The 21728-nt window shown below is 34.4% G+C and overlaps 1 protein-coding gene across 1 annotated transcript in view; it reads left to right on the top strand.

The window, feature by feature from the left end:
- The window catches only part of LRP1B (LDL receptor related protein 1B), a 380905-nt gene that overhangs the window by 179005 nt on the left and 180172 nt on the right, over window positions 1-21728 (top strand). The window contains exons 30-37 of the mRNA XM_040604928.1: window positions 1092-1232; window positions 3331-3456; window positions 5337-5468; window positions 13327-13461; window positions 13867-13996; window positions 18914-19040; window positions 19196-19347; window positions 19639-19763. Coding sequence (XP_040460862.1) covers window positions 1092-1232; window positions 3331-3456; window positions 5337-5468; window positions 13327-13461; window positions 13867-13996; window positions 18914-19040; window positions 19196-19347; window positions 19639-19763 — 1068 coding nt within the window. The remainder of the gene's footprint in view (window positions 1-1091; window positions 1233-3330; window positions 3457-5336; window positions 5469-13326; window positions 13462-13866; window positions 13997-18913; window positions 19041-19195; window positions 19348-19638; window positions 19764-21728) is intronic.

Consider the following 21728-nt stretch of genomic DNA (forward strand, 5'->3'; position numbering starts at 1 on the left):
TAGCGGGTTATGAGTCAAAGTCTCAAAATGACAGACTGATAAGACTGGTAAGTGTTGTATATTTCTGAACAAAACTGAAGTAATCCCTAGTGTTGACATTTAAATTATGTTAATGTGGCTTAAAAAAGAACATTTTCCTGATGTGATGTAAGTGAAATGAAGGAGACAGTATACATCTCATGTATACCTTTCAGTTTCTTGAGATTTCTTTTAAACTTCTTGCCTTCGTACACTCTTATTTAAATTCTTGTGAAGATTATCTTAACATGAATACTGATGTTTGTATCTTTATTTCTTTTTTAATTAAATTTTACATTCCACATTAACCAATGTGTCCACAGCAATATGATCAAACTCAGTTATTCTATCCTGTCACTTAGTATCCTCTCTGCATTTAAGTGAAATCTTCATGACTGAAGTCACCTGAAATCCTACACTTGAAAAATGCGTTGCATGTACTGTAGATGTGCATCAAGTGAGAATTCTGTCATAAATTTTTGACAAGTCCTTCCTACTATAATTCAAGTATTCTGCATGTGTGGATCGGTGAAGGATGGTTTGATGTTTTATGCTAGTATGTACATAGCATGTCTCATTTTTTCTATTATTTTAAAATGTTGTGTAAATTATGATGAAAAAGTTGCTATCAATGTAAGTCGGTAATTTCAATAATTTATTTAAGACCGTAACAAGATTCTTAATTATTTTAATTGTAATTGCCATGCTTCATTTGAATACTCCAGGCAAGTAATGTAAACCTGGAACCAGAGTTCCTGTCATCTCTGTGTACATGATGAATGAATATAACAAAGTTTGAGAATAAACTCTTTGTTGGAGTAGTACATGATCTGTGAATAAAGTTCTCTAACTTTCAGTTAATTTGGGCATAATACAGTTTTTACACCTAAGAAAAAAATCTACAAATCCAAAATTTCTGGTTTTAAAATAAAGGAACTGACTTTATTCTTTGAGCAGTTTTCCTTAAAGTTGATCTGAGAATTAACCTCAAAAGCTTTTTCCCCACCTTGCGTTTCAATTCTATATAATTTTTTAATGATCCTCTTAATTTTTGAAAATTGAAAATTTTACAGATAAAAAGCTTTGGTGGGCGGACCAGAATTTAGCTCAGATTGGTACCTGTAGCAAAAAAGATGGAAGAAACCCAACTGTCCTGCGAAACAAGACTTCAGGTGTTGTACATATGAAAGTGTATGATAAAGCAGCCCAGCAAGGTATGTTAAAGTTTAAGCATGTTTAACCAACTCTTAGACTGCATCTATTTAATTGTAATTCAGTGTAAAATACTATAAAATATTTTATTATTGAATATATTACTGTATAGAGTAGGATAATTGATCTGGCATATCTGCTGGATGTATTTTAATTTATCAGGTGTTTTCTGAAGTTTACAGTATTGTGAAATTTGAAGTTCTTTCAGAGAATCTAAGTTTAAAATTTTCAATTAAAAAATATCAGTGTGCACTTGCTCTCTAATTACTGAAATTTTTAGTATTATGAGAGAATTCATTAATAGTTTTCATTATCAATTTGTTTTAATTCATCAAAATTGACAGAGTGACAGCAGTATGAATCAAAAGTGAGACAACAGGAAGAGGCAGGAATATTGCTAATACTGCTAAAACTTAGTTAACAAAGTGGGAGCTAAGATAATATGAAAAAGTGTAATTTGGGGTCATGCACACAGTTTTACAAATTTGGAGATCAGAGATGGAAACATTTGAGATATTACTTCTGATTCCATCTGCTGAAAGTGTTAAGGATTTTATCTACATGAAACAAATTATTTCATTTTGTGGAGAAGTTACCAAAAGAGCATGGGATTGTTTAATACAATAAGTAGTCTTTGCATAGAATACATTAATTCAGTTCCATATTGAGCAACTTCTGGGAACACTTGCCATGTTACCTAATCTAGGAAACACCAAAGGTGCTTCTCCAGCCTGGTGCTTAGTTTTAAATGTGGTGGAACAGTAAGTAATAAAAATTAAGGCCTTCAGTACTGTTTCTATCATTTTAAACTGCTTGAACTCCCTACTATGGAGATATACAGTTAGCTTCATGAGTACCCAAATGGTAGCAGTGTCTGGTGTCTGTGGCACTAATATGCATCTTACATTGCACAAAAGTAAAAAAATAAAAAAAATAAAGAAAATGTTCTTTTTCTACTACTGAACTTTAACTGTAATTTCAGTGTGTTGTGAAATGTCACCTTACTGATCTGTATTTTTACAGAGAACAATGTTGAGGTTTGGGATATAAGACTGAAACACTGTAGATGGAATTCAGCTTTACGCTTGCAGGTTTTTTTTTAATGAAACCTTGCATATTTTGTGTGCTTCTTGCATTTCATTAAATGAAGGTGACGTGAGAGCAGACATGATGTGAGGACAATTACAAATTTTACTGTATCCAAACCTGGTGTCCTAGATTTTTTATTTTTTTAACTATACAGTTTGTCTGCTTGTCTGAGGATACCTAAGAATTTGAAACCTCATCTGTCTTTTCCATTTGTATGGTTGGATCTTTAGAAAACATATATGAGTTCAGATGGAAAAATACTTTCTACTTCAAAATTAGGAATGCAGAGATACATGTGACAAGTAGTGCTCTGATTCATATGGGCTTGGTAACTTGTAATCAGCTCATTCCTCTCATGCCTTAGTAGACTTAGGTGTTTCTTCATGAAGCTTCAAATTTCTGAGCTGCGTTTATTGTACTGTGTATAATTTGTGGTTTAAATGTCATTAAAAATGTTCATCTATTATTTAAAAGTAAATATTATTGTAATTAAGAAGTAGGATCATATATCTGTGAGATCACGTTGGAGTGTATCTTAAATATACTAAAACAAACGGTCCATGAAGATAATGAGGTTAATACAACATTTGATGAATGGATACAATATAATCAGTGATTTGCTCGTGGTCTAGATTGAGGTACACCTTCTAGGCTAATGTCAGTAAGATTTCATCATCATTACTCCAGATTTAATATACTATTTTCAGTTTTATCATATGATTTTACTTTAAAATAAGCAAATTCTTCTTCAGAAAATGGAGTTATTTTAAAAAATAGAGTAAAAAACCCCACTATTCTGAGCGTGCAGATAAAATACTGTAAGAGTGAAGTATGGAAGAATATATGCATAGTAGCATAGCCTGAAATATTTGATGCATATCTCAATTTTTCAGAGAAGTTATCTGAACAAAATTTGGGTTTGGTAATACTAAAAAAAAATGATGCAAACACTCAGTTTTAGTCAGGATTGCAATTTTTTTTCCCTCTGCCTCTTTTCTTATCATGTATTAGGTAGCAATTCCTGTCAGTTAAACAATGGTGGATGCTCCCAGCTTTGTTTACCAACATCAGAAACCACCAGGACTTGTGTGTGTACAGTAGGCTACAACCTTCAAAAAAACCGCATGGCATGCAAAGGTAAAATGGCTTTCAGGATTTATTCTAACTTCAATTTTATGGGAACACCATAATGAGTAAATAAACTTTATTAATTTCAAATTGAATAACTATACTTAATATGCTTGATCAAAGCAGTAACAGTGAAATGTCTGTCGTGGTTAGGACAGCATTTAAATTTAGCTTTTAATTTCTTTCTTTTGTTCTGCATAGATCTTTCTGGAAACTGAGAAATACTTTTTAATTTCTTCTAAAAATGTAGGCAGAAAATCAGACCATCAGAGCCATCATCAAGAGCAGTACATATTTGTTCAAGGTCATGGAGCTTATTTTTAAACTAAATTATAGGCTACAGTATCTGTAAGGTTGGGTATCTCATCCTATTGCATTGCTCTTAATATAAAGTAAGACCTGATTATGTATTTATTTATATATAAATATTTTGCCTATTTGAGGAGGAGAAAGTCAAAACATAGCTTACACCCAGTGTCTTACATTTTGCTCGAATAATACAAAACAGCCTTATGGTCAACATGCCTTACTGTTGTATATATTTAGTATTATTTATTCCTATGAAGGAGTGCTACCTCATCTAGTTAATAGTAGTGTATACATGGAGGCAGCATTAAGCAACGTAAAAGTGGCTTTTCTGCTTCTTTACTGCTTTTCCTATGTGACAATAACATGAGCGTAATGTTTTTTTATTCCTTTTTAAAGTAGTATTTTTACTTTTACAATTTTTCGTAACATTCACTTGTGGGTAATGTTAAAACTGGTGCGTGCTTTTTATTTGAAGTGTATTCCTCCTTTACGTCTAGATATGCTGCTTTCTAGATCATAACATCTTTTTATGATTAAATTTCACTTCAATTAAAAAGAGGTCGTGAGTCAAAAACATTTTTATTCTGTCTTGAAAATTCATGGATTAAAAACTGACAAGCACTATCCTGTACATATGTACTTGTTCAGTATTCTTCTTTTTTATTTGCTAGCTAGATTTCTTCTTCCTGTGAAAAAAAAATTGTGATTCTCTACCTGAAACTTTTTAGTCCACATTCTTATTGTCTTCTACTGGCTGGCTTTTTACACAGAAAGAAATTTTCAAAGAATTGGTGTGAAGAGAAAGGAACTAATTTATGTATGGTAGTTAAAATTCTTTAATAATATGAGTTATGTATCATAATGCTGCATAATTTCCTTTTATCTTAAGAATGTTCTGATACATGAACAGATAAGGGCAACGAAGTATTTGTTCCAATTTTGGTTGTCAACAACTAGGTGTGATTCATCTGAACTTGGAATGACTACGTAACAAGACCTCTGCGCAGTAGAATTTCTTCCTACTTAACAGAAATAGGTGCACGTGGAGTGTGATTAATCCAACATGAAAACAGACACTTAAAATGCAGCAACTGCATTGCTCACTAAAACTATGTATTTCTGTCTGTTTTCTGTAATGGAAGTGTTCATGACTAAATGATGTGAGATGAATCCCATGCCTCAAAAGACAGTTTACAGTCTTGAGTCCTCTTTCTACACAAGTTCTTTCAAATTGCCTCTTGCTGAACATGTACAGGAGTTGCAGATGTAAATAGAGAATATTCTTAAATTTCTCATAATTCAAAAACATTTTCTACTCGTTTTATTTTCATTATTCCTAATTACACTAAGTATAAGGTGATGCTTGAAATGGACAGTGTTTCCCTTCTCTTTATAAGACTGCATTTATTATTTAATTAGAAATACACCATAATAATATATGGATGTTTTTTCAAAGAGATGGAGTTTTCATTGCTGAAAACTATGGCGCAGTTTTGGAGAGCTATGTCTAGTGCTTGTTACTTCCTCAAGTCTTGTTAATCGGGAAGGTGCTCTAATTGGTTATTTTATTTTTTCTATAGGTATTGAATCATTTCTTATGTATTCTGTTCATGAAGGAATCAGAGGGATTCCTCTTGATCCAAATGATAAAATGGATGCTTTAATGCCTGTATCTGGAACTTCATTTGCTGTGGGCATAGATTTCCATGCAGGTAAGTATTATGTATAGTTTATTGTATGTATCGTAAATATTGTATACTATTCTTGCAAATGAAATCAACCCCCAGTTTTCAAACCTTCTGCGTAATTAAAACTATATTTAAAGAAATTAAAGTTGATTGGTTGTTACAGTGTTAACCACTAGCTATTATTATTTACAGAAAATAGAAAGCCATCTATTATGTACATGTAGTTTTTCAGAGGAGACATCATGGAGAACTTGAATAGGAAACTGGTGGTTTTACAGAAGCTGATCATAAATCTGTAGGAGAGCAGGTTTCATTAGTTCCTCTTTCATAGGAAAAAAAGTTTGTTCCTGTCATGACACTTTTTCTACTGAATTTTTTGTCCTATGTATAGTACCTAGCAGGTGGTTTTGACAGCTGAGTGGGATAGTTTTCTTTCTGTCCAGTAAACCTCAGCCACTTCACTGCAGGATACAAGACAACTGTGTCTGTTTCTTCTTTTTAGAGGTGGATGCTCTAACAGCCTGCAAGAACAGGCATTTCTATCTTGAGTACACTCCATTCCTTTCCACTGCAGTGTATAAATAGGAATCAGATTTTTGTTTGGCCTAATTTCATATGAAATTAGGAGGTTTCTGTTTTGCATGCATGTGAAAAACAGGACAAAACCTAATTATTAGATCCTGTGTGGTGGGTTGACCTTGGCTGGATGCCAGGTTCCCACCAAGCCCCTCTATCATTCACCTTCTCAGCAGAACAGGGAGGGGAGAAGATGGAAAACCCCCATAACTTGTGGGTCTAGGTAAAGGCAGTTTAATGCAGCAACAGAAAAAGCCATGTGCATGGAAGTGAAGGAAAACAAAAGATGTTATTCTCTACTTTGCATCAGCAGACAATATTCGGCCACTTCCCAGGAAGCAGGGCTCTGGAAGACAAATGTAAATAACAAATGCTCCCACGTTCCTCCTTTCTCTTAGCTTTTAGAACTGAGAAGACATCATGTGGTATGGAATATCCCGGTGGTCACTTTGGGTCAGCTGTCCTGGCTATGTCCCCTCCCAAGATCTTGCCCACCCCCAGCCTGCTGGTGGGGGCAGGGGGGCATATTTGAGAGAGCCTTGGTGCTGTGCGAGCACTGCTCAGCAGCGCTCAAACCCTGCTGGGGTATCACCACCTTTCTAGCTGCCAGTATAAGTAGAGCACTATGAGGGCTGCTATGGGGCTCAGCCAGGGCCAATACATCCAGAAAAGTAACTGGATACATCTGCCACTGGTACTAAAAGGTGTCTGAATATCTTCGGGGACACTTGGAATTTTTTGGTTAGTTTAAAGAAAGTAAGAAATCTGTGACCAATAGTGACCTGAAAACATGTTGTCATCTCTATATTTTTAACCCATTGTCTCTTTGACCAGCCTTCCTTCTGAACTGATATTCTTATAAGCTTTTTTGTTACCCATTTAGTTTACAAATGAGCAATTTAGAAATAAAATTTTAAGTTACCTATGTTATATACATACAGACATTGGCTTTCTGAAACATACAATTATTTTGTCATACTTCATTGTCTGTCATTTTGAAACAAATTCTGCCTGTAATTCAGCATTGGAGATCTTAAGTTTTTGCTTAAGTGTATGTTTATATATGCCTTCATATTAAAAACAGACCTTTTTCTGCTAGTTCTGTTTGACTTCATCACACAGACATCACTAATCTTTTGTTAAGAGGTTAGGAGTTACGTTCGTTAACATCTTCTCTCCTTTTGGCCTGCCTTCTCCACTGATGCTCTTGTACCTTGTCGTGGTTTAACCCCAGCCAGCAACTAGGTACCACGCAGCTGCTCGCTCAGTCACTGTGTCCCCCACACCGAGTGATGGGGAAGAGAATTGGGAAGGAATGTAAAACTCAAAAGTGGAGATAAGAACAATTTAATAATTAAAATAAAATAAAATTTGAAAAAAAGATAATAGTAATAATAATGATAAGAACAACTATAATGAAAAGGAGGGGGAAGGGAAGATGAATGCAATCCAAAGGGAAGTGAGAAAAGAAAACAAGTGATGCACAATATAATTGCTGGCCACCCACTGACTGATGAGACACCTGAGCAGTGACCAGCAGGCCCCGACCAACTACCCCCAGCTTACATACTCAGCATGATGTTCAATGGTAATGAATATCCCTCTGGCTAGCTTGTGTCACCTGTCCTGGCTGTGTCCTCTCCCAATTTCTCGTGCCCCTCCAGCCTTCTCCCTGGCAGGGCCCAAGAATGGAAATGTCCTTGACTGAGTATAAACATTGCCTAGGAACAACTAAAAAGATCCCTTACCAACATTGTTTTCACACCAAATCCAAAACACAGCACTGCACCAACTAAGAAGAAAATTAACTCTATCCCAGCTGAAACCAGGACATGTGTCTGCTCTGCCTTGCAAAATTCTGAGTTCACGCAACATTTTACAGTGCCCTCATACTTGCATGTTTTCGCAGTGACAGCTTATATATATTTGTAGTGACAGTTAATGTTCAGAGCTTTCGTTATATCATAGGTATAGTTCAGTCACAGTCTACTGAGACAAAAAATCACTTAAAAGCCTGTGCCTTTGTACACATATCTTAGGTGAGAAAGACAATGATACAGCTGATTTCGTCTATTCCTGGAAACACATAGGATGACAGAGCTGCATGTGTTTGTGACAGAGTACTAAGACAACGCAATTGGCTTTCCAGGGATTGTATTTTTTATTATGGTATACTTAACCTTAAAAAAATATAATCTATGATATGTAATACACAAATCTGAAATTTCACCTTTTCATTCTAAAATACTGATAGTAGGATTTTGTTGGGGATTTTTCATCTAGTGTTTTCTTTGGGTTTGGGATTTTTGTTTTTTGTTGTGGTTTTTTTTTAGCAGAGCCTACTTATAGGATATGCTAGCTCCTTCTTTAAAGACGTTTGGTTTTAGTGTGACTTCACTAGTCAATACCAAATTAATATTTTGGAAGAATAAGATGCATGTACTAATTTTTACCTTTTTGGAAAAATGAGATTTGAGGAAGGATGAAATTGAGGTTTGCCAGCTTGCGTGATAATCAGTTACAGCACAAGAAACATGAGTAGGATTGACAATGACAAATGCATTGCTAAACATGAATGTAAATCATCTCTAGCAGTGAAATCACAAGGGGATACTGTGTTATAAAAAGTTACGATACAGCTTTCAACTACATTTCAGCTTAAGCAATTGTTTTTTCTCATTTTTTACCCTACCTTGAATTCTCTGAATTCATTCCTAAAACCTTTGCTCATCAAATAAGATTCAGAGGGGAAAATGGAGGTACTTTCAGTTTTTATTTTGAGTTTTTTTAATTATTGACTATTGCTTGCATTTCATTCTTAATTGTGAAACTTTCCCAAATTTTGATCTACTGTCAGTAATGTTTAGGTATGCAAAGTGGCTAAATTACAGTGTAGTGCATTATAGTTAAAAGACTTAGGCAATATTTTTTGCAGACATGAAAGAGCTAAAGATAAATACACCTTTTATCTCCCTGAGTCTTGGTACTTCAAACTTTTCATTAAAGAACACCAAGAGTAATTTTGTCCTTTAGAATTTTTCAGAAGTCATTGGGAAGTGGGGTTGCCAGTGTTGTTTAAGATGCAGGTTTATAACATTGAGTGTGATCCTAGTAGCCTTTCATTTTGGTATTGTTAAAGGTAATCACATTGATTCTGAAGCTGCAGAAGACTTTTTGATAGTATGTCAGTCAAATACTCATTGGTTTTTTCCTCTTAAAATTGTTCCAGGAAGCTCACCGTTCTTTTTACCTTAATATCTGGTTTGCATTTCTTGAAGTCATTATTTCAAATGGTGGGAGGTACTGTGTGCTTAAGTGTGGTCTGGTTGGAGGAGAATCTGCGTGGCAGAGAAACACTACTGTATTTGAGGCGTTAAGGGCATTTTAAGTATTGAAGAAATGAGAACATTGTGTATAGTGTCAGAATGATGGTCTTCAAACTGATGGGTAGAACTATGTCTGTAAGAAAGAGATTATGTTCATCAGGAGACACTAACTCCTGCTGATTTGGAGGGCACAAACTACTTAATGAGGAGTAACATTTCTGTCTAAAGTACAATACAGAGCAGTAACATTAATGTTTTCATTAGTAACAAAAAGCCTCCATAAAGGTGGGCTGATAGTTAAAATTGTTGATATTTTTTAAATAATACAGTGTTATTGCTGAGCTCCTTTCAGTTCTGCAGCAGTTAATCTCAGAAACGGTTTAAGATTTGCAAGATTTTGTCTCAGTGAAAAGCAGAGTCTTCCCAGTCCCTCACTGAGTTTTGCTGAACTTAATGGGAGCTGGGAACCCAGACGTGTTCTGTCACATATTTTCCACACTTCCATCTCAATTGTCTGTCCCACTCATACTCATGCCATCATTATTCCTCCAGGTGTTTGTATCTGTGGTGTACGTAAAGGTATGTATAGGTGGGAGGAGAATAAATTTTACTCTCTTTGTCAAAATAAGCATTTTGAACATTTACAGACTAAGAGTTAATATTCAGCAAATACTTCATATGTTGAATTTTGAGTTACAGGATTTTACTGGCAAAATACTAATGCATTAAATTGCATTAATTTTCAGGGATAAGCTGCCTGCAGACTGTAGGCGTCAATGTGAGGCCATGTTTACTAGTACTTGCCACTTATTAAAATGTTTGCAGAAGCTGCATGAAGCTGCAGACAGTTGTTTCTCATTTTGTGGTGACTGTCGTGTCCAGGTAGTAGTTCTCTTTGGATTCCGGCAATAGAATAGATACTGAAAGCACCAAATTGAGTATAGGCCTTCTTTCCATCTATTTGAAGCCAGAACTGACTTCAGGAACCAGATGCTGAAGGGAGTTTCCATCTCCGTGTCATTTTCAGAAGTAATTAGGAAAACAAAACAGGTTTGTGCGATTACGGTATTAATAGTGCTACCTGACAGAGACAGCATTGACACACAGATCTGTGAAAATGTCACCCACTTTTTTAAGTGAACAGACTACAACAAAATAAAGGCCAGTTGCTTAATCTGAATTTGTGTTGGCTTCTTCTGCATGGCGTGCATCTTCAGTGGTTGAGTCTTACTGAGAATGTTACTCCATGTTTTATTGAGATACAGAGAACTTTGTTTATTAATAGAAAGGAACCCATAAAAATTGCCATATCCATAAAATCAAGGGTGTTTGTCGTTTGGATCATAGCATCTGTATCCAAGTGCGAACCAAAATTCAGCAAATTTGTATTTGAAACCGAGAGGGATCTTTATTAGTTTGTTGACAACAAATTCCTTGGCTACTTTCACACAGTACAGCAAAAGAGTATAGTATGCTCTCTCTGTATATAGCTATGTTTAATGAAGATTTAATTCAGGATACAAAATTTTGGCAAGTAAGACAGAAGACTGTAAAAGAATATCATTTTAAGGAAGTGATGTGTTAGCTGAGGTTTAGTATCAGCGTATGGTTGGGTAATTATTATCTTTGCATACTCAAGCTGTTATCATTTACTATTAAGGATACTTTCTAGAAGCAGTGAACTGCATGTACTTTGTGGACTTCCTCCAATACAGAAAATATTACTTGAGTTTCCCTGGTTAGTTCCAGTCTCAAAACTACTTACATAATTTTTGTTTGTAGAACCAATATATTCTGCTTTAAAATGCTGATCATTTTACAGGAACACTACCAATTAAATAAAAATCCAATCTGACAGATGTTAAAACCACACTTCCTGTAATATTTATCTTGGAAATGTGTTTTCCTTGATTATTGGGAAGTATTTTTGTATCTCTTGAAGTTATATCTGCACATCTCCATGATTTTCTGTGTCCTCACCATTCATGTTTGTACATGTATGTAACTATTAGTTACTTTCTACCTATTTACATTCAGGTCAAATATATTGTGTATTAAGGAAATGTTTATCATTAGCAAAACAAAGCCGTTTCATAAAATACTGCATTTTACAGGAAGTAAATTGGTAATTTAGATAGACTTTTAATGGCTGTTTTGTGTAATTATATATTTTAAAGAGAGAGACAGGTTTTTTTAAAAAAAGATTGGTTTTATCTCTTTAATATGTGACTATCTGGAAGCAAATCCAGGTAATTCAGTTGTTTGAATTTTTTAATTACTGAAAACTACTACTTTCAGATGACAAGACTACCAAATCATTTGTGCTATATACATTAAGATTCAGTCATGGAAGTAAAACCACAGAGATCTCTTGTTTCTTACAACAGTTTCTAAGCTGTTACGTGGATTCTTGCTCACATGGCTGACTTAAATAGTCATAGCACGAATACAAAATAGTTTATTTTTATGGAGGTGAATTAGAGTGGAATATGAAATACATAAAATTCACTTATAGAATGTCTTATCCAGTTGGTAAACATAATAGATATTTTCAGATGAGAATTTTTAGTAATTTTGTGTATCTTGTATTCCACTGAAGGGTGTTCAGCATACACTTGCACACAATTGTAGATCAGTATCTTATTGTTGAATGTATATGCAGCTAGTATTAATATCCATCTAGTTCTTGTACTTATTTGAAATAAGTAGCACAATACATGGCTCCCATATGTGATAATCAATCTATATATTAGAGGTACTTGAAGTAAGAATTTGTCGTTTGGCTAGGGTTCTTGAGCATACAAAACTGGTTTGTTCTATAAATTGAGTTATCTGTCTAAGTTTTGTTTTTTCTTTTATACATACATACATATATATATTTACACACACACACACTTCTATGTGTGTATATATATATTTATATATATGAATATGTATAGTATATAAATAAGCAACACACACTCTCTCACTCTTTCAGAATTTGAAGCAGATATATAAAGTGTGGGAAAAAAAAGAAGGAACAAATACTGTTTATCTCCAAGCAATGTCTTTCGCAAGCAAAACAGCCCACTGGGGAGGTCCCCAGCTGATGACTTTGAAACCAGAATGTGGGTTGCAGAATATCTGCATTGTTAACTCAGAGCTCTGTCAATGGAAATACTTATAATTCTGCTTGAGAGTCATCAGTTTGTTTGCCCCATCTCCTTTTTAAGGGTACTTTGTAGGAACAGAAAGAAATGCATGTCTGTGCTTTGGCCACTCCACATTGTCAGCCTGGCTGACAAGTTTAAGTGGTCAGTGAAAATAGGTTTGTACTCTTAAGACTACATAATGGTCCCTCTCTTACACCTTGTATGCAGAATGGCAGAGAAGACAGCTGAAATGCCTTAAAGCACCAAAAAAGACTCACTGAAAGCTGTCAGGACATTTAAAATAAAAGATTAATTGTGGTTAGAGTAAATTCTTTATTTTCAGTGTATCATTCTCAAATGCAACATTTTTTTTTCTAGTTAATATTTTATACTGCCAAAAATCAATCTGTATGATTACTGAAGGAAAAGACTGTAAAGGCAGTTTTACACTGCGTTTTTTCAGACTCCTGAGTATTTTGGAATGGGGGGTTAATAAACAAAATGATATGTTTTTCAAACATTATCCTATTAGAAAAAAAAAGAAAAAAGACAACATATTTATTGTGAGTTTTAACAATGGTAGTAGCTTCCACCTGTTATGTCCCTGTTCTGTTCTATGTGCAGTACTAAACAACCAGCAGAAAACCTGGAATTCTGATATAATCATTTTAAATAAAATTAAAAAAGGAAAAAGAATGAGTAATTAAAGATGATAGTTTTGATACCATTCTTTTGTTTAATCTAAGGTTATTAATAAAATTATAATTGGCAGCTTTTACAGTTACTGATGTGGATACTTGGACTGAAGTAACTGAATTAGTCTCAGAATCCTTGCTATGTATTTTATAGGGAATGATACAATCTATTGGACAGACATGGGTTTCAACAAAATTAGCAGATCTAAACGAGACCAAACATGGAAAGAAGACATTGTTACAAATGGTTTGGGAAGAGTTGAAGGCATTGCAGTGGACTGGATAGCAGGTAGGTCTTCACCTACTTCAGGACTTGTCATGATTTCTGCCAGTACACTCTTGTATCTTCAGCTCAAGATTAACTTGATTTGCTTTCATCGCTAATTTCTAATGTTCTAAACATCTGGATATTTTTCTTTGAAGATACAACCACTTGTTTTTGCAGTGTTACTACAGACAGAAAAAATACTTAAATATCTTGGATGCTATTTATTAGATGGGCAGTCTCAACTGGGACAACCACAAATACAAGTGTATACTTTAAAATGAAAGGCTGAGTAAGCCTTAAAATTGCAAATAAAAGACACATATAATTAAAGCAGTTAGTTTCTGGTCCTAACTTAAGCACTTAAGATTTAAACACTTTTCAAGTAGTCTTTTCTTTTTCCAGTAACTTAAATGTATTTTTTCCTAGGTAACATATATTGGACGGATCATGGCTTCAACTTAATAGAAGTTGCCAGGCTCAATGGCTCATTCCGATATGTTATTATATCCCAGGGTTTGGACCAGCCAAGATCTATTGCGGTACACCCAGAAAAAGGGTAACATGTCCATGGCTACTTGCATTTCTTTTAAAGTTTGCATGCTAGCATTGAAGCTCTTAGATAGGTCAATCAAGGCCATTGTTCTAATGGATAAGCAGTTAAAACCAAAATGTATCGTATTGGAAACTATTGTACTGTCACTAAGCACGGGTGGAAAGAAGTGTTGTTCTTGTCATATGTTGAGTTTTTTCATTGGTCTCTGTATGCATGACATACCGTACTTTCTTTGCAAAACAGTTTTCATTTTCTAAGGCATCGTTTCAACCAAAATTTAGACGTTGCTTGGAAGCATGCTTAAATCTGTTCTTAAATTTCCAGCAGATCCGAGGAAGTGACATTAGCTAATGAAGACCTCAATGTCATGATGAAATTGTAGAAAACTGTGATCCTTGGTAGTTATAAAACCTAGTATCGTGTAATATCCCACTACAACAACCAAGGAGATTGCCCAAGGTAGCTGAAAGTAATGTGAGATGAAGCGTGTGGGGAAGAGGAAGGGTTGTCAAAAATAACATCTGTATTTGTTCAACTGTTTGTTGAGAGTAGGGACTACACTGCAGCATTAACAGAGAGAGAGAATGTTCTGTCACTTTCCAGCTCCAAAATGGTTATTAGCAGCGCTACATGTAAAACTGAAGCAGTAAATTGTGCGAAGAATTCCCATCTTTTTTTTATCCATGGGAACAGGAAATATACATTCTCAGGAAAAAGCATATATTCAAGACTTAGTTGATTTAACTGCTACACTTGCCCTGCTAAAACTGAAGCAGTAAACAGTGTGTATCAAAATCTTGATGAAGAATGCGAGCAACTAACTGCCCCCAAACCCAGAGATGACACTGTAGCTCATTTTGCCCAGATTCAATCAAATCAGCAGCTCAGTATTTTCAGGAAAGCAGTCTCTACCCAGAGGAGTTTGCAGCCATAGTGATGAAGATTTCTGACTTCTCACTGAGGCCAGATTGATACAGTGGTGCAAAGTGTCGTTTTGGATCTTTGCCATGATTTGTTCTAGGAGGATTTAGACTTAGATATCTGTAGTTTGCAGACTAGAGCATTGCAACAATGTATCGAAGAATGAAGGTGAATGCAGTAACTGGTTTTATTTTCCACATAATGTGATAGCCTTTGCCACAAATCATTACAGCTGTGTTCATATAGCACCACTGGTTGCTTGGCAGTATCTGCTCACAGTTTAGGATTAATACTGTTCTTCAGAGTAGGATCTTCTTCAGATCCTAGTCAGGCTCTGGCTGAACTAGTAATTATATTTTTGTCTTTAATGTACCAGAATAGCATTTTGTTAGAAAAAAATTAAAAATAACAAAAACTTTTAAAGGTAAGTACACAAAAGCCTAATAAAGTTCTTCTGGCCAGAAAGGTAGACCAAGTTTCTTCCAAATGATGGTTAATTTGCAGTGTAATTTTCCTCAACATGCATGCAGTGTGTTTGGTGTACACATACACAAATAGGTTTTCACCCCTTACATGAAAGGAAGGGAAAAGCTCCCATGCAGTCCATGAGGACTAGGTGCAGCAGATGGAGTTTCTCTGGACAATACTTAAATATTAAAATTATATGGATTATATAAATAAAATCCATTATTTTCAACTAGAAATGATAAAAAGTATAGTGAACACTTCTGCAGTATTTGGAGAGGAAGATGGGTTGTAGCTGAGATCCAGCATTTAACAGTTGCTATAGGGAAAAGTAAATACAGAACCCTTGACAGAATATTTCCTATTGATAGGAAAGTTGCTTTTTTACTAAAGCGTGTGTTTTTTTTTATTTTAATGACAGTATTTTCACACTATGCTTTCTCACTCAACGGTTCGTAGTTTTACGTTACCAAAATGTTAAGTATGCACATATTCAGCTGAAGTAATAGCCAGTAATATTAACAAAATTATTTAAAAAGAAACAGTTCCTGTTTTTAAGTTAATGGATATTTAGAGATGTGATGGAACCATCATCTTAGACCTTAGAATAGAATAGTGTAATGCCACCAAAAAGCAGTAATTAATACCATGTAGGTAAAATGTAATTTGGAGGTTAAATTATTGCAGTTGAAACAATAAAACAGTAAAGAAAGAAATATTAACTGTAGAAATGAACTCGCTTGTGAAACATTCCTTAGATGTCTGAATCTTGTTGAGTTTTATAGTTAGTTTTGGATGCATTTAGAATGCTTAAGAAAACATAGGAGCTTGAGAGGACCACAAATTAGTAATTGAATAGAATGGTGTATCTTCTGTGAAGGTAGGTTAGCATCACATATCTCTCTAATATTGTGCCGCAAAATGATATCTTGAGGTGTCTCCAGTCCATGTTACTTCAGAAGGTTAGCAATGTTTTGCTAGTGAAGTACATGGTATACCTTTCTATGGGAAGATTAAGGCTTTTTCACCCTCTGTGTTATTGCTGTATCTCTTTCCCTTTATGAGGCAAAACTTTCAAAGGTATTCCTCCCCCCCCCCCTTGCCCTGACTTCACATTCATTTCTCTTGGAGCTTGAGTTGACAGCTATAAGAATAGAGACGAAAATAGCAGTTATTAGATCTCGTTGAATCTGCCAGTTATACCAAGATGAGAAGCAGCCAGCATTCAGCTGACTGGTAACATAATTTATTGTTACTAAGGCAAAAGTTAAGAATGTAGTCATACAGAGAAGTGCCTTTGTCCCTCATCAGGTATACTTACTCATAAAACATACACTTGGCTGACTTTGTTCCCCACCTCCCCAATGAAATAATAGTTTTCTGATCATGCTCAGAATTGTGATTGAAATATGGAGTTAAGCTCATACTGAAATAATTCTTAGACTTTGAAGATACCTTATTCAAAAAACTTTGGGAATTTAATTTGTGTTTGGGGGGGTTGGGGGTATGGAGTTTAAACTCTGATTTAATTTTTTCCAAAGACATTTTTGTGAGGATTTTAGGCCGGCATCAAATTTCCATTACTTGCATCTCTATGTCAGCTATGTAAATTATATGTTGGATAGTTCTGAAAGAAGTTGATGTAGTTATTCTAGCATTGCAGTATACACACCAAATCTGTCGGTAGCATATTGCTACCTAAAAAGGTCCAGGAATCAAGTATTTTAGGTGGTAGTTCCCAGACCTTTTAAGAAGATAAAGGAAGATCAAGTTTTTCTATACTAGTTAATGGCTCTTTTAATTTATAGATCAATATATTTATAATCATTAATCCTTTAAGGGAGCTTTAATTTGCTTTACATTTTTGGCAGCTATTCAGGGTTTTTTTTGGAGGATTCTGGATTCATTTAACCTGCTAATAATAATTTTTAAGTGTTGGTTTTGGTTTGGTTTTGTTCTTTTTTTTCTTAGAGTAACTGGTCTAAGGAAAGAGCATGAAATGTTTAATTCAAGTATATTGAATGCCTGCCTTTCTGTAGTAATTATTTAGTTGATGTCTTGTGTTAAGAAAGTACCTCTGACTAGACACCTGAAAGCAAGTTCAGTTCTGTTTAGAGGTGCTGTTAGTAATCTGGTCAAAGCTGTATTAAACTTAAGCAGTGATTTTGGATATCCAGCTACCTAATACTGTCTATTTTTACATTTTCAAAACATATTTTATATTTAGCTAATGTAGCAGTTCAATTTCCTAATGTATATATAGTTAGTATTCATATTAATGTTTATGTCAAGAAGTACAAAAACAAATTCATTTTCATTATAGCCTGAACGCCCTACAGTTAGAGCCAAAGTAAGGCAGGCATTGTTTCAGAAGCTACATTTTATGAGCTCATTATAATATCCATGTTTGTTCTCCTGTGTCCCATTTTTATCCCTCTTTATTTCATGTATCTGCAGTCATGCAATCACATACAGCTATTTAACAACCTTTTGGTATAATAATACTACCCGACTCCGGGGTGGAACTGGTTAGTAAGGCACAGCAGATTTCTGTAACCTTTCAAACCAGACTCAAACATACATTCCATGCAGAGAAAACAACAGAGAATGGTTTTATGTGTTCTGTTCCCTTTGTGTACAGCATATTACTAAACAATGTTTTAGTGTGCTCTTATGAATATTAGCTATGAAAATTATTCAGGCGATGAGTAATATGCTGGGTCTCTACATTATCTTAGAAAGAAATTTCTTTCTCAGAATACATATATATATATAGTGTGTATGTTATAATACATTTTAACACAAATATATATACATGCATATATATGTTTGTAGACACATAGACCTTTACTTAAAGCTATTCTGTAGGTTTCTGTTCAGTAAAGGAAGTGCTCTGTATAGATTAACCGGCCTCATTTTGCTATACCTAAAGCAGTAGATTGAGAAGTAGGTCAAGGCAGAAGATTGACCTAGCATCTTATCCCAAAATAATGATGTTACTGTGCCAGTAAGTACACAGTAACATAAAGCTAGAGAAGTAAGATGTAGATTCTTCCCACGAGCGTTAGGGAGAGTAGGAAAAATATTTTCTTCCCAATTAAAATCCTTTTGCTCTACCATTTCCCATAATGCTCCTTACTGCTACATATTTAAAACATTTTTAAGTTAGATATCTTGTATTATCACATTTGTTAGTAATTAGATGCAATTTTTTTCTTAATGTGCTTTTATTTTTCCAAGGACAAAGCTGAATTCTTTAAGGAATAGAATTGCATATTGACTGTTCAAATACAGTTTTCAGAATTACTTTATATATATCATTAGCAAAAAAATCTCTCAACAAAGTGTTCCATGAAACCGTTATAATACATTTATTTGCTTAAAGTTGTTTAGAGACATGACCTTTACCATGTTTTTTTAAATGCATATTTATTGGTAGTGGTGCATTTTATTTGCAATTGAATTATAGTATTGCATACTTTCAATACTTACTTTGAGGCTAAATTTTAATTGGTAATTTCTACAACGTTGCAGGTATTTATTTTGGACAGAGTGGGGACAAACTCCTTGCATAGGCAAGGCACACTTAGATGGGTCTGAGAAGGTGGTTCTTGTGAGCCTGGGGATTGCATGGCCTAACGGGATTTCCATCGATTTTGAGGTTAGTTCCTCTGTCTTCCCATATATGTTAAAGTGTACAGTACTTCTTATGTTTCATTAAAGCCAGCTGGTCTTCCACTTTTAATGCAATCTTAATAACTCTCAATTAAATACTTGGACAAGACTGTTGATATTTCCTTTAAAATTAATCTTTAGGAAAATAGATTATATTGGTGTGATGCTCGTACCGACAAGATAGAAAGAATTGACCTTGAGAGTGGAGGGAATCGGGAGATTGTGCTGTCAGGGAGCAATGTGGATATCTTTTCAGTCGCGGTGTTTGGAGCTTACATCTACTGGTCTGACAGGTAATTTATTTTTCATAAGTATTTGAGTCTCAAAATGTTATTTCAGTGCCAGGTGCTTCACCTTTGTAGGATTAGCCATTCCTTAGCAAGGTCACAGAATGGATCACAGAAACCTATGCAGTTCCCAAAGAAAGGGTATTTCTGATGCTGGAAGCTAAAGCATATCAGTGTCATAGATGAGAACAGGTTTCTTCACCTTCTCTTAGGTGAACTCTCCACTGCCCTGCAGTCATTTGTTTGGTGTGAATTAGTTGAGGATTGTTGATGAGACATCTTCAACTTTTTTGGCAGAGCACATGCAAATGGCTCTATTAGAAGAGGCCACAAGAATGAGGCCACGGATGCTGTGACCATGAGGACTGGCCTTGGAATAAACCTGAAGGAAGTGAAAGTCTTTAATAGAGCACGAGAGAAAGGTTGGCTGTTCTTAAGGATGCTATTAATTGTTTTAATATCACCTGCTACTTTTATGTATATTAAAGCATACCAAAAGTTAAGTAATCACTGATTTTATCTCCACATTTTACTCTTGAAGTATTTTTTTATTCTAAAATTAATGTACTAAAGAAAACATATAGTAAAAAAATTCTACTGAAATTCTTCTGTGAGTTTTAAGGAGTAAATCTAAACCCAAACCACTTCCTATCATTCCAGATGTGGTGGGCTTTATTTTTTTTTTTTAAAAAAAAAAAGGTAAAAGTCTTAGGAATGATAGGAACCTTGAACTGTGCTTTAAAGAGCAGTAAACTCTGGCAGTCTCATATTTCTGTTGGAAAGCAAACCAGAATTTTTATTCACAGCTAGAAATTCCAATCTTCTGTGTTTCAAATATTTATTTCCTGTAATTACTTGGTTTTCAGTCCTGGTATTTTTGCATGGGAAGAAACTTTGTAAATAATCAGATTTCCTGTATATTCAAATTGTTTAGCAAATTCAAGAGAGAAAAATTATAATTTAATCCCTTTGATTTGTAGAATTGATGGTTAAATTTTATTCTCCACTACCTTTGACCAAGAATACTGTTGCTTTTAGCTGTCTTTTTCCTCCTAAAATTCTGGTTTTGAAGATACTTTGAAAAACTTATTTTAGTGAGCAAAGGTGGTTAGACGTCTACAACAATTAATGATGACTTCCTCAGAACAAACTGCTACCAGGTTATCCAGACAAAATTTTCCATAAATAAATTCAAAAAGAGAGGAAAAAAAAGTTGCTGTAACACAAGATAAACTTTTTCATACAAATATTTCTCTGGTGTTGGTAGTGCTCAAAAGTTGATTTAATCACAGCATTACATACTCAAAGATCATGTAAAATAAATCTGCATTTTGAAAGAAAACATATTTAATAAAAAGAAAAACTTTTTGGGGGTTTTTAATGGGGAATTTTAAATAGTTCTGAAAATTACTTTGCAAAAATATGCATATTAATTTTACTAAGGATTTCTGCATGTAATTTTGGAGGACTGTGGGCATCATATTTTGTGGATAAAAATAAAATCCACACAAAAATCTGTTGTTTCTTTTAACTAGGCTACAAATAGTTAATGTCTGGTTGCTTGGAAGGGTATTGTATTGTAGAATTAGGAAAACAGAACAGTGGGATAAAACAATTCTTCTTTACATGTAATGATTTCTATTGATAGCTTTAAAGACTTGGTCACATTAGGAGTAGAAGAAACGGTTACTGAGGCTAAAAATCTTTTGATGTTAGTTTGAAAAACATAACTGAATGATTTTTTAATACGTTTTTCAAATTTTACTAGGGTACAAATGGTTAATGTCTTTAGGAGGGGATGTCAGTGAGCCAGAAGGACAAAAGGGAAAAAAACAGGTGAAAAATGTTTCTGGAATGTTTTTCTATATCACACTATTATATATTTTTTTTTAAGTTCATTGAACTAGAAGTAGTTAACACTGTTTAAAAAAAAAAATATGCAATTAGCTAGGTTCCTGACCTTCCATTATTAAAACAAACCAATCAACAAATGACCCAAACAAAAACCCAACAACCTGTTCTCATTCTGTTTAATGCTTTTTTTTTCAAACACCTGTTTTACCCTTTGTGATGAGTCAGTCCTGCAGTGCTATTTGCAAGTGGATTCCTATCCTTCAGTGCTATTTTACATCTGTGCAAGGATATGTCCTAACTACACTGGTTTCAGAATTGGCCTTTTTAAAAGATATTTCCAGCTGGTGTACTGTGGAAGCATTGAAATTTTTGAAGTGAGATTTTAGAATCTTCAGAATATTTTTTTGTATTTTCCTTTCTCTTCTCAACCTCTCATCCTTCCAAACAGATATTAACTTTTCTAGCCTAATAAAACTATAAACAATCTTTAAAACAAACCAAATGTAAAAATATATACAGCTAAATCTCCAAAT

This window comes from Falco naumanni, chromosome 8 (genome assembly GCF_017639655.2).
Source record: "Falco naumanni isolate bFalNau1 chromosome 8, bFalNau1.pat, whole genome shotgun sequence".
NCBI classification, from domain to species: domain Eukaryota; kingdom Metazoa; phylum Chordata; class Aves; order Falconiformes; family Falconidae; genus Falco; species Falco naumanni.